Source organism: Petaurus breviceps, unplaced genomic scaffold, assembly GCF_028583685.1.
Source record: "Petaurus breviceps papuanus isolate PSGF00001 unplaced genomic scaffold, PetGlider_PUasm1.0 90823, whole genome shotgun sequence".
In the NCBI taxonomy this organism is placed as follows: domain Eukaryota; kingdom Metazoa; phylum Chordata; class Mammalia; order Diprotodontia; family Petauridae; genus Petaurus; species Petaurus breviceps.
In genome coordinates, this window is record NW_027187352.1 from 19,357,998 (window position 1) to 19,371,082 (window position 13,085).

At 34.4% G+C, this 13,085-nt stretch overlaps 1 protein-coding gene across 17 annotated transcripts in view; it reads right to left on the reverse strand.

Moving 5' to 3' along the window:
- Positions 1-1,011: 1,011 nt before the first annotated feature.
- PICALM (phosphatidylinositol binding clathrin assembly protein) overlaps positions 1,012-13,085 on the reverse strand; it is a 133,729-nt gene continuing 121,655 nt past the window's right edge. For 16 of the 17 annotated variants that reach the window (XM_069071013.1, XM_069071029.1, XM_069071022.1 and 13 more), the window contains 2 exons: positions 3,609-3,711; positions 1,012-2,376 (listed from right to left, as the gene is read on the reverse strand). In XM_069071013.1, coding sequence (XP_068927114.1) covers positions 3,619-3,711 — 93 coding nt within the window. In that variant the 3' untranslated portion in view covers positions 1,012-2,376; positions 3,609-3,618. The remainder of the gene's footprint in view (positions 2,377-3,608; positions 3,712-13,085) is intronic. The other variant, XM_069071017.1, reaches the window with a different exon arrangement.

Here is a 13,085-nt window from a genome sequence, read left to right on the forward strand (position 1 = left end):
CACTGCACGCACCAGTTAGCTTTTTATTTAGCTGCCCATTTTAAATCCCCTTATTAAAATGTAAGCTCTTTGAGGTTATTATTATTTATTATATTATATTAATATTATTATTATCAGGAATTATCTTGTTTTTCAATCTGTATTCCAATCATTTTGCTCAGTGTTTTACATATAGCAAATAACTTAATTTTTCATTCATTCCTCCACTCAATCTAGGAGGCATATATATATATATATATATATATATATATATATATATTTTTTTTTTTTTCCTTCAGCATTCTAACCTCCCAGTTCTTCAGTCTCAATCGTCATGACCTCCTCCCTTATTGTATCATAACACCCATAAAGACCTTTGAATTTATCATCATTGTATTCTACTTTCATAATAAAGAATTATGAAATTCCTTTATCCAATCATAATATTCTATCATAAATTTTCTGTTCATGTTTCACTCTACCTAAACCTAGGTAGATCATACATACAGTCTCCTCACTGTGGATTCTAATCTCTTCCTAATTTAATACTCTCCCAAGCTACGAGTCCTACTCTGGTTTCATCTTCCTCCTTCCCAATCTGTCAATCCTACTAGGTACTCTCACTGATTCTACTTCTCTTCTCATTCACTTCTTAACCCATTGCATTCTGGCTTCTGGCCTCACCCAACTGAAACTGCCCTTTCCAAAGCTACCAGTGTTCCCAATGACTAGTTCAGGCACCTTTGTTACATTCAATCATAAAATATCAATTTAAAGAAAAATATTTCCTCTTGAACTTTACCTTTTCTGGATAAAAAAAAAAATCAGGTACATCAACTACTCATTTTAATGGGTTATTTGGCTTATCAGTAAAAGTCCAGAATGTAGCCACAAATGCAGAACTGTACTATACTCCTGGACATTTAAAATTTGAATAGTTGACATTTTATTATATGAGCAAAGTAATCAACTGCACACATTTTAAAGAGCAGAATGAAAAAAACAAAACAAAACAAACACCTCAGACCAAAATACTGTAACAAAAGTTTTGTGGAAGCTGCATTTTATTTGAAAATCCACCCATTTTTGCTAACATACATTTTAATATTGTAAACAAAAATAGAATCTGCAGAGACAATGCAACAAGTATGCTTAACTCATGTATAGAATTGCTTTCCTACTACTGACTGTCCTTCTTAAGGCCCCTCTCAACCCAAATGTTAAGATGTATTTACACAAAGCACCGATCAACAGTGCAGCTTAATTCTCCATTAACTAAACTCTTGCTAGACATCTGTAAAGACACTATTTTCCCTTATTTAAAAGGTACATGATCATAAACCTGGCACAAGCCAAATGAAAGGTTCCAGGATTTTGCCCTCCCCCCACATAATACCTCCTAGAGTTTTACTGAAAAGAAGGAAAGTCTTTAAAGTGAAAGCAATTTCTGACATTCATTTTGGAGAGGCCCTAATGTCAAATGTAGAATAATGACATGCCAAGCACAAAGCAATAAAGTTCCTTCCAGATGCACTAATGTGGAATTTAAAATGTAGTGCTTTTCCTAGTCAGCGAACTGTTCCCTTGCAAAATCTAGGCACAGAATTGACTATACGTATTAATGCATTCATAACTCTTCCCTAATTCCCATACAGACTGAGAATTTCTAAGAGATTCATATCTATGGACTTGCTGTAAAATATTTAGTGCTCTGTATGTCAGCTGAAAAGCATTCTGAATCAGAATCATTCTTGTGGATAAAATCAAACATACTGTATACATCCATACTCATTTTCATAAGGAGGTTTGATACCATATTAATGTTACTTAAATTGATAATCATAAATAAATACAAATACATAAGGAATGTCTACTGCAAACTGAATATATAATTTTTTTAAAGAAAAGTTAATTTTAGTTACTGTTTCTACATTTGAAGATTGAAAAGAAAGGTACTGCATAAGAGTTATGATTTTGATCCCCGAAAAGAGTCCTGTTAAATTACAGTCAAGGACACACACAGCTCTTCATTCCATACAGCTTTTCCAAATACAAATTTCACACTTTCTGAATAAGGGCTTCTCTTGGTAGGTTATGATTATGGGTATTAATAAGGAGTTGAAAGAACTGAAGGGTTAGTCACCAAAAAGACAGATCTTAGTCTTAAATCATGGCAATTCTTGGCTTTATACTGTACTGATGCTTTCTCCTACAGACTAGTCCCAATTGCTGTCATGGGGCCCCTCATTGAGTTCCTGCAGCATTCTAATGGAAGAGAGGAGAGTTTACGAGACAGCAATTTGGATCTTGCTGGAAGTAGGGGTTTGCTGCTTGAGCACTTGTCTTTTTGGAACAATGATTCCATTCTCTTCCACTGGATTATTACATAAATTGTATCTAGAAAAAAATTAGAAAAATCTAAAATTAATTAATGGCATTACAGGATCCTTCCACAGAAATAAAAACGTTTCATGACCTTTGGCATTCAATTGTCACAGAATAGCTCATAGCATGCTTATCAGAAGTCCTTCATGCTCATAGTATGCTTATCAGAAGTCCAGGCTGTAAAGTAAAGTAAGTATTATCTTGCTAATCAGAGAAAGAATTCACAACGTTGACACTTAAGAAAAAAATCTTATAATAGTACATTTCTATTACAAATTCAGAAAATCTTTCAATTAAAACAAAACGTGAAAATCTTTAAATTAAAACAAAAACTGCATTGTTTCAGTTCTATTGGGGTGGGGGGTTTAGAACAGTGTTTCTAACTAATCAAATAATAAAATTCAGATACACACACACATCCCTTAAATCCTCCAACTTTCTCTCTAAAGCCTCAACAGAAAAACTAAAATTCAATGTTCACTAAATAAATTTTTTTACATTTAGGGAAATTAAAGTGATTTGGAAAGAATAATAAATATTTTTCAACTTCATTCACTCAATACAAAAACAAAAAACACCTAGCATTGTCCTTAAAACTGTTATTCAAAGAAACTAGTAAACTGCTGAAAAATCTACCAAGTGCGAAGTTCCCAAGCAGGTATATACAAATTAGAAATGATAATCTCCCAGGAAACAAAAAAACCCCATCAGATTAAGTATCTAACACTATTATTTATGGTTTTCAAGTACCCACCTGTTTTTACACAATACTAGGGGGGAAAATGATGCCAACAAGTGTAGGAAGCACACATAAAACAGTGATCCTTCAGAGATTCTTGTAATGAACTCTTCAATTAGCCATGATCTTATATAAACATCACGACTAAAAATTTGTTCCTAACCAAGATCTAATATAATCTGCCAAAACTGCAATGCTCTCTTTATTTCCTTCAAGACAATGGTCTAGACCATCCATTTTTATAGGATGCTGTAATGCTGTATGAACCCAACCATCTACTGTAAGTGATGAATGAATGTTATTTGGACATGAAGAATGATGTTACAATTTCATACTTTTCATTTATAATAAAGAACTTTCCCAAATGTTTCCTCATTTATTTTGGGAAAGAAAATTTAAAGAAACAAACAAATGGAGAAGGGGAGAATTGTGCTTAATGGCATTTAAAAAAATTATGTATGTATATTTCTTAGAGTCCCCATCTCCCCCAACAACAAGCCAATACCTAAAGTGTTTTATAAGAAATCCTCCAAAGAGAGCTCTGCAAAAGGGTCCTTTCCTGAAGCTCTGTGAGGACTGTGACTGGAGGGACTGGATGCTGCAGACAGCTGGGGGAAAGAAGACAGAGAAAGGGAAAGAAAAAAGGTCTCAGAATGACAGAACATGAAAGTAGAAAATGTAATGAAAGAAGAAGTGGTTTTGGTTTGTTGACTTTGATAAATATAAAGGCAGCCTTTGGAAAATGGGAGTAAAACAAAAAGTTTGGTGATATGTGAAGTGAAAGGATATCCAATGGCATGTTTCTTTCAGAAAACAAGCTTCTAACTACAGAAGGTCAAAAGGAAAATTATTTTTGCCATTAAGTGGTCAACATAAGTTGACCTCTTATTAAGATAAGGGTTGTTCTCTCTGTTCCCTTCCCTCCTTCCCTCATCCCCACCAAAATGAGAGAAGATGGAGCCATTTTCTCTTTAAGTACATCAGAGTTGTATATAAACTCTTTCAAAATTCAGTCTGGCTTCAGGATATGAAAAATATTTCTCTCCTTTCTCAAAGTGAAAACACTGTCCCTTAAACCACAATTATAAAATATTAAAATATACGACCTTCTTCCTGCCTCTTGGTTTGAATGTCCTTCAACTGGACCACACAATCTTAAGGGTTGGAAATGTCCTTGGGAGGGTCATTTAATTTAATATCCCATGTACTTTAACTAAAATGCAAAGCTGAGGTTCACTGATTTTGTTTCTTGTATTTATGTAAAAAGTTCTCTTGACAATTTTTGTTATTGCTTAGCTATATTGTATGTAAACTAAAGAAATTAAATGAACTCAGACACATTATCAAGAATCTGTCAACTCTATAGACCTAAGTATTCAAATTTTCTATTCTCACATGTTCTTCAATAGGCTAACTTCTTCAAATTATAACCTAAATTTTAGCTTTATTTAGCACAAACATCTGAGGAAGGTAAACACTTTCAACTTAATCCTCCACCCTAATCCTAATGACTTTGTGTGGTCTATCAACCAAATACAAGGAGCAAGTATATAACTAACTTTAAGCCATCTTCCTGCTAAGCATGGCTCATTCTTTCCTACATAATATCATAATGTTTGTTACATCGATCTCCTATCAATCTAATTTAATCCAAGTTGATTAATTGAAAATAAGTGTCAATTATACCTCAATATTCAAAAAGGATATGGATTATAAATCTCAAAAGCTCATAGTTCAGACTTGATTGTCATTCTTTTTACTCTTCTTTAAAAAGAAAACCAAAGCCGTAAGGCAGGATAGGAAGCCACTGGTAATTTTGAGCAAATCTCAAAAATTCCAGAGTTATGGATACAGAGCTCAATTTGTAGGCATACAAAATCCTGAGTTGTCACACTCATTATTCTAGTTCCTAATCTACATATTGTTTTCATTGTAGGATGTCCAGTAATGATCAGAGACAGTATAGGAAAGAGAAACAATCATAGTTATAATGGTTTGGAGAATACAACACAATATTGCTTAGGGATCCTGTTATTATCCCCACAAAAATATAAAATACATATATATGCATACACGTGTATACGTGTGTCTATATGTGCAACTCTTTTTAGCCCAAAGAGGGACAGTTTTGCAGAAGCAAAGTTCTAATTGTTCCCTCCCTCCAGTAACAGGGAACTCTAATATCACTGGGATGATAAAATAGTACTCAATGCAATTACATTCCATACTCTAGTTTTCTCCCCCTTTGGTTTCCAAACGGAAATATCTGCTTGTTTCAGTTAGTAATTCTAATTATTAATCTCCCTGAACATACATAACATTTGAAAAAAAAAAACTCATGTTTCCTATGGTGTTTTGCTATCAGAATTTCTTTTTAGGCAATATTATTTTTTTAATAAGTTTCTGAATTTAAGACCATCTTTTTGTCTTCTTAATGTTCAAGAGTTTTACCATCTTGTATTTAAAAGTCAAACATGCTTACAACTGATGAACTCATGTTGAAGATGAAGTTACCTTTTTGACAAAATGTTTCAAATGAAAAACAGAATCCAACAAAAAAGCAACTGATAGGAAAAGAGAGAAATTAGGAAAGTATTGCTTAACATAAGCATATACCATTTCCATATTACTAAGGATAAGGATATCTTCAAGACTATGCCCAGGTGAGAGAATAGGCAGCAGCAGATATAGTTCTAAGGCTCTCTCTGGCTTTCATGGCTGCCTGTTATCTTGAAGCATCAGCACAACAGGTACCATAATGCTCTAATCCAAGGGAGAACTGAAAAGTTGGCAGCTCAGAGGATCCGATAAAGGAAGAAACGGAAAGCAATACTAATAGCACAACTATTGTCAAAGCCAGGCAGAGCTAAATGGGGCCAGGTCAGTGAGCAAAAAAGCATAGTGAAAACTGGTCTCCATGTAGAAATTAACAATTAGGTTGGTAGGCCTTTGAAAACTTTGTGAAGTTTAACTAAAAGAATAAAGATTACAGTCTTACTGAGCATTTGAAATGAATATGAAGGGAAAGTCTGTAAGGAAACAAAGCAAGGCCAAGGAATTATATTAAAATGTAAAATCTCTAAAAAAAAACCATTACCTTTTATAATCCATGAATTATCAGCCAACATCTAAGTTGCTTCTGAGATAAAATGATAGTACATATACTATTACAAGAATCTCTATAAACAAAAATCCAACCCTCAAGGCTATTCATTTCAAATTATTTTCACTGTACCGAAACAAATGTTCAGTCAGTTTTGCTGCAATGGGATCTGACCTGCATATTTGAAATGGATCTTTAAATCAAAGGTGAAACACACTATTAACTCATTTGATTTGCCTCTCAGAAAAAAAAAGATATGTAAGTAAAGCTTACCATGAATCAAACTATCAGATTCATAAATAACCACAGAATGCTCTTGTATAGATCTTAAGAGCTGGTATTATTTCCTCTAAGTGAAATCCTAGTTGACTCCTGAAACAAACTGATCTTTAAACAGAAAATCTTATATTTCAGAAATAAATTAATGCATGCAAGGTCTCTGTTCATTTTCCAGGAAAGAGAAAAGAGTTTTCACACAAGTAACATAAAGTGAAGATTCTCAAAAGAAATTATTTCAGCTTTACAGAAAATAGAGACACAAAAAATGTAACTTCCATTATTGATATACTGTATGTTGCAAAAACAAAAATGGACATGGCATCACTGTTTCATAACACAGCATCTGTGAGGCTAGAATAATACAAGGCCAAACCTGAAAATATGACTGATAAAATCAGAAGCTATTTTAAATAATTTTTCCCATATATTATGGGGCCAACAAGGAATTTGTGCTTTAAACCAAAATATGCATTACTGGAAAATTCTAAAACTCCCTTTAAAGATATTTATCTAGACCATCAAATTTCACTTCCAAAGTCAGAATACTTGGCATCAACATTGCCAGGCTGCCTGCAGAGTCAAGACCACATTGCCAAATATTGACAGTTAATAAGAAGGTTAAAACATGAAAATAGTCTGTCATTTTGAAATAATGACAACTCAGCTTCTGAAAAGGTTTAATTCGTAACCACACCATTTTGGAAGAATAAAAATATAAGTGGGATTTGCCTATAAACGTACAAGCAATATTATGTACCAGTCTTCCATATTTAAAGAAGATGGTATTACTTAGTATTAAGATTACTCTCATCTCTGTATCTAAGCCCTCATCTATCTTTTGAGTTCCAGTCCTATGTCACTAACTGCCTATTAAATCAAATTAACTGGTTCTATCAATTAGCAATCATTTATTAAACAGCACTTCCCTTTGTTGTTCCTTTGGGAGGAAAGAACGAAGATAAGATGTTTGTTTTCTATAATGTACACATGTGAAAGGGTTTACTGTATGGTTTGATGCAACTAATACTTATCAGAGTCAGTGTGGTGGCAATTGCATTTATAACTACGTGCAGATGTCTTTCTTGTTGCAATCCCATCTTAGATCATGATTATTACACATCAGTTATGTTATATAACATAATTATACTGCTGTTTTTGAAGGTATCATTCATCCTATTTCCAGCTGCCCCAGTGGCAGCCCTAGTGGCTCACCATATAACATCTTGTTCACAATCATTCTCCTGACACATTTAATCCTATGATACTGTGCTAAAGCAAACAATATATTGGTATTAGAGATTGGTTATACTTTACTATCTCCAGAGCCTACCCTATCATTTAATGTTCTGCATAAAATCACTGAACACAACAAACTGTTGCTCCAAAAAGTTAGACATGATATACATAACGCTCGCCACGTGGAAATTTAGCTCTTGACAATGAAGACAGCAATAGCAATAGTCTTGTAAATCAGATCTAGGTTTGAGTCCTAGTACTTCTACTTAACATATGACCCTGTGCAAATCATAGTCTCTGTGAGGCTTAAATTTGATTTTCTGCAAAATGGGAATAAGACCTACACTATTTATTTCCCAGGCTTGTTGTGAAATTATTTGTAAACAAAATGCTATATAAATTTAGCATGGAGGCAACCCTGAGTTCTTAACCTTACTGTCAAGCTGGCAAGGTTTAGAACATGGGCTCTAAGAAAAGACCATCATTAAAGGACTAACCTACCTAAGTTCAAAGTTGCTCAACATCAAATGGTTGGCAATGAAGAAAACTAATTTTGGTGTAGAGGGTCTGTGAGGAGCAAAAATGGGATGGCAATGACAGTTGTGGTGGACAGACATACCACAAGATATGGTAATTGATTAGATGTATGAGATGAAACAGAGTAAGGAATTGAAGATAATGCTGATGTTGTAAACCTGAGAAATGAAGAACAATGAAAGTTCCTTTAGGGTTCAAGAATTTCAGCAAAAAGGCTGGAGTTGGGAGGAAAAGATACTGACTCCTAATTTGGACAAGTTAATCTTAAGATGCCTATTGCACACATCCAATGAGAAGCCAAATCTTGTAATTTTTACCTTTATGTCTCTTACACCTATTCTCTTTTCTCCATTCACATAGTCACCAACCTAGTTTAGACATAATCACATCTCACTTTGACTGCTGCAATTGTTTCCTAATTGCTCAGTTTAAGTCACTCCCCTCTCTAATCCATCTTCTACACAGTTGCTAAAATGATTTTCTTGAAGTGCAAGTCTAACCACATGACTCACTCAAAATCCAATGCTTCCCTATTGCTGCTAGGACCACATATAAGCTGCTCCTCTGTCTGGCATTGAAAACCTTTCACAACTTGGCCTGATCAACTTTACCAACCTTATTATACATTATTCCCCTTTCTACACTCTATGGTATAGTTAAATTGGCTTTCTTACTGTCTGTCACACATGACATTATCACCCATCTCCATTGTTATTATGACTGCTTGTCCCCTATGCCTGGAATGTACTCCTACTACAACTATAGCTATTAGAATGACTTGTCCCTTTGAAACTATATTCAAGTGATATTTTCTAAACAAAGTTTTTCGGATCCTCTTGCTACTATAGTGCCATTTCTCCATCCAAAATTTAGCTTGTATTTATTTATATACTTATTTACACATATATTGACACTCCCAATAGAATTTAAGCTCCCTGAAGGCAGGGATTATTTAGCTTGCTTTTTAAAAATCTCCAGTGTCTAGCAAATTGCATAGCACATAGTTGCTGTTTAATAAATGACTGCTAATTGATGGAACCAGTTAATTTGATTTACTAGGCAGTTAGTAACCTAGGACTGGAACTCATAAGATAGATTACGGCTTAGATATAGAGATGAGAGTCATCTTAATACAGAAAACAGAACCCATCATAACTAATGAGGTCACCAATGCGACAACAGAAAAAGAAAAGGACTCAGGGCAGAGAAATTGAGAGACTGAGAAAAGGCTAACTTTGGAGAAAATAGTATTAGCTAAGTGATAAGGGGACAAGATAAGAGTCAAGCAGAGAGTGAGAAGGCAATAAGTATAGACAGCTTTTATCAAGGAGTTTGGTTGAGAAAGGGTAGAGTGGTATGGTAATACAGTTTTCTCAAGAGAAAAGCAAATTTGTAAAGCAAATTCTTTTTCTTAAAGATGTTAAAGGACTACCAAATAATGGTCAAGACAATATGAGGGATTAAAAACAACCTGCAACAAGACAATGATTATTATGTGAGAAATTAAGGATTTCAAAAACAAGATAGCTGAAGCATTTTACCCTTCATATGAGCTGAAAGAACAACGAATTTTTAGATACAAGACTTGGACTGAAATCCTGGTTCTGATAGAAAATATGTGACCTTGGACACAGTAAATAACCTAATAGCCTTACCTTACCTCCTCATTTATAAAATGGGGATATGTGTACCACCTATTTTACACAAAGTCATCATAAGGAAAATGTTTTGTAAAACCTAAAAAGAGCCATAGGTGAGTTACTATTAATAAATAGTATAATTTGAAATAATAACCATGAAGCCAGGATAGTAATACAGTAAAGGAAATAAAGCTGTGGCAGTACCTACCACGTACTAAACATGAAACAAACCAAAACAGAAAATGTAAACGTGTTCTTAGAAACGATTTTGTTTCTCAACTGTATGGGACATAATAAATCCAAGTTTCAGGTAAATAAATTTTCTACTTTATATATCAAGTAGGGTCAATTTCAAAATAGGCATTTTGAAAAATACAGTACTCAATGGAGAAGGTAATAACTTTATATAGTGCCTACTATCTGCCTGGTGCTATTCTAGATGCATTATAAAATATCTCAGCTAATCCCCACAACACTCCTGTGAGGTAAGTACTGTTATTATCCCCATCTGATAGTTGAAGGTATTGTTATTATTTTCATTTAAGCTGAGGAAACTGAGGCAAGGGAGGTTAAGTGACTTGCCCAGGGTCACACAGTTAGTATGTGTTAGAGGTTGGATTTGAACTCAGATCTTTCTGGCTCCAGGTCCTGCACTCTTATCCACTGTGCTACCTGGCTGTTTCACAAGCATATTTTGTTTTCAATGAAATCACAATATAGAGATATTTGATTCTAGAGGTAACAGGGAGCCACCCAGATTAAAACCTTTCACAACTTAGCTCTGATCAACTTTACCAACCTTATTATATACATAACTTTCCTTTCCACACTGTATGGTATAGCTAAACTAGCCCGTCCATCATATATGACACTATTACACCTCCACTGCCAAGGAAGTAACATGGGAAGGCCTACGCTATAGGAAAATGATTGTGACAGTGATTTGGAATATGATTTTTAAAGGACAGAGACTTAAGGCAGGGGGACCAATCAGGAGGCCATTCATTACAATAGTCCAGATGAGTGGTCATTTAGCCTAAACTTAATGGTGGCCATGTGGAAGTAGAAACAAGACTTGGAATCTGAAGGGATTTGTGTGTAGTGTTAGTGAGGATTACAGGCTGACTCTCAGGACATGAATCGAGGTGAATGGAAGGATGGCAATGTATTTGACACAGATAGGAAAGCTGAAAAGACGAGGTGAGTAGAAGATAATGAACTCTGTTTGGGGCATATTAAATTTGATATGCCTATAGAATATTCTGCGGAAAATATCCAATAAGCAATTGGTAATGCATGTCTAGAGCTCATAAGAGACATTAAGGCTGGATGTATGGATCTAGGAGCCATCTGCATAGACATGACAAACCACAGAAATTCATGAGGGCACCAAGGGAGTATGTAGATAGGAGAGCCTAGAGGGTCCAGGACAAAGCCTTGCAGTACACCCAGTTAGTGAATATGACAAGGATAATGATGCCAAAAAGGAGATAGGTAGAAGAACTGAGATAATAATTATCACAAAAAACAAAAACAAAACCCCAATCCCCAAAACAAAAAACCCACAGAAGAGAGAATATATCTAGGAGGTAATGGTGGTTAACAGTGTCAAATGCTGCAGACAGGTTAAGGGGCTGAAAAACATTTGTGACACTAACTCAAACATCGCAAATCAAACTCTTTCATGTTATCTATCTAAAAACTTGAATGAATGAGCTACACTGCTGACAGTGCAAAAGGTTTTTTTTTATAAAAAAGAAAACCAGTTGTATAGAACAGCTGACAAATGAGCTAACTGCCAGCAGTGACTATTCACATACAAGTACAAAAACGGAACCTAAATATCAAATAAAGAAGTTAGTTCTTACACATTCAAGAAATTCAGTAAAAGAGACCATTTTTGTAGAACAAATTATTTCCATATCAAGAAGCAACAGTCCCCCCCATTGAGAATGGCTAACGGTTCTCACAAAAAGTCTTTGTTTCCATTCAGACACTTTACTGATGTCAGATTTACTTTAAAATCAGCCATCACAAAACAAATAAAACAGCTGAGCCATTCTGGATCTCTAGACAGAGCCCCTATAAATGCCTGACAAAGGATCAGTTATCATCAATGCAATCAGAAAACCTAAAAGAACCTACCTATTTCTGACCAAAGAAAATGTCCCACTACTCACTGCTAAACACACTATTTTTCCCACTGTACTCATTCTTTAATTGACCCAATTATTTATCAAATAATTCAATTCAAATATGCATAAGAGAATGGTTACACTATCTTCACAAAACACAAAATAAATCTTAAAAAGCAACTGAACTATTTAAAAAAAAATAAATAGAAAAAATCTATTCCCACTTATGTAGGGGTTGCTAGTCTCTACAAGTCAAATATATCTTCATAGAAATTAGAAAATTAGCAAGCTTGCTACACATTAACAAAAGTACTTTATTGATTGTACTCAAGAAGACGTTTAGTAATTGCACTAGTCACTGAAAGCATCCCAATAACCCTAACACAGTCTATCAGCAACACAAGTAGATGAGGAAAAAAGTATCATAGAACAGAAAATATCTTTCATGCCAACTTCAAATTTTCACATAGTGTTCATGGGAGATATGAGGTGATACATGCAGAGAAATAACAGGAGGGAATTTAGAATTAAGTACAGATACCTTAGACACAAAAATCATGAGCCTATGAACAATGGAAACAATGAAACTAAGACTGAGGATCAGACAAGAAAAAATTTTCTCATGCTTTTTCTTGTGTGAAAAAATGGAAAGACATGGGGAGTAATACCGTTATGTGGGTTCAAAACTGGTTGTTTAGCCAGACTCAAATATTAATGGTATGAGATGGACTTGAAAGGAAGTGTCTTGGGGACTTCTGCTTAATTCTGTACATTTTATCTGTGACTTGGGTAAAGACATATATAGATAGTACAGTTCATTAAATTTACAGGCAACACAAAAGCCGGAGAGATAATTACACATAAAAAGACTCTTGCAGGCTAAGGGATTGGGCCAAATTTTAAAGACGAAATTTAATAGGAATAAATGTAGTTTTATTCTTCAGTTCAAAATATCAACCTCACAAAGTACAAGATGGGGAAGCTTAAAGGGCAGATCATCTGAAAAAGATACAGGACTTCTGGTTCACTGAAATACATAATAGTGATATGCC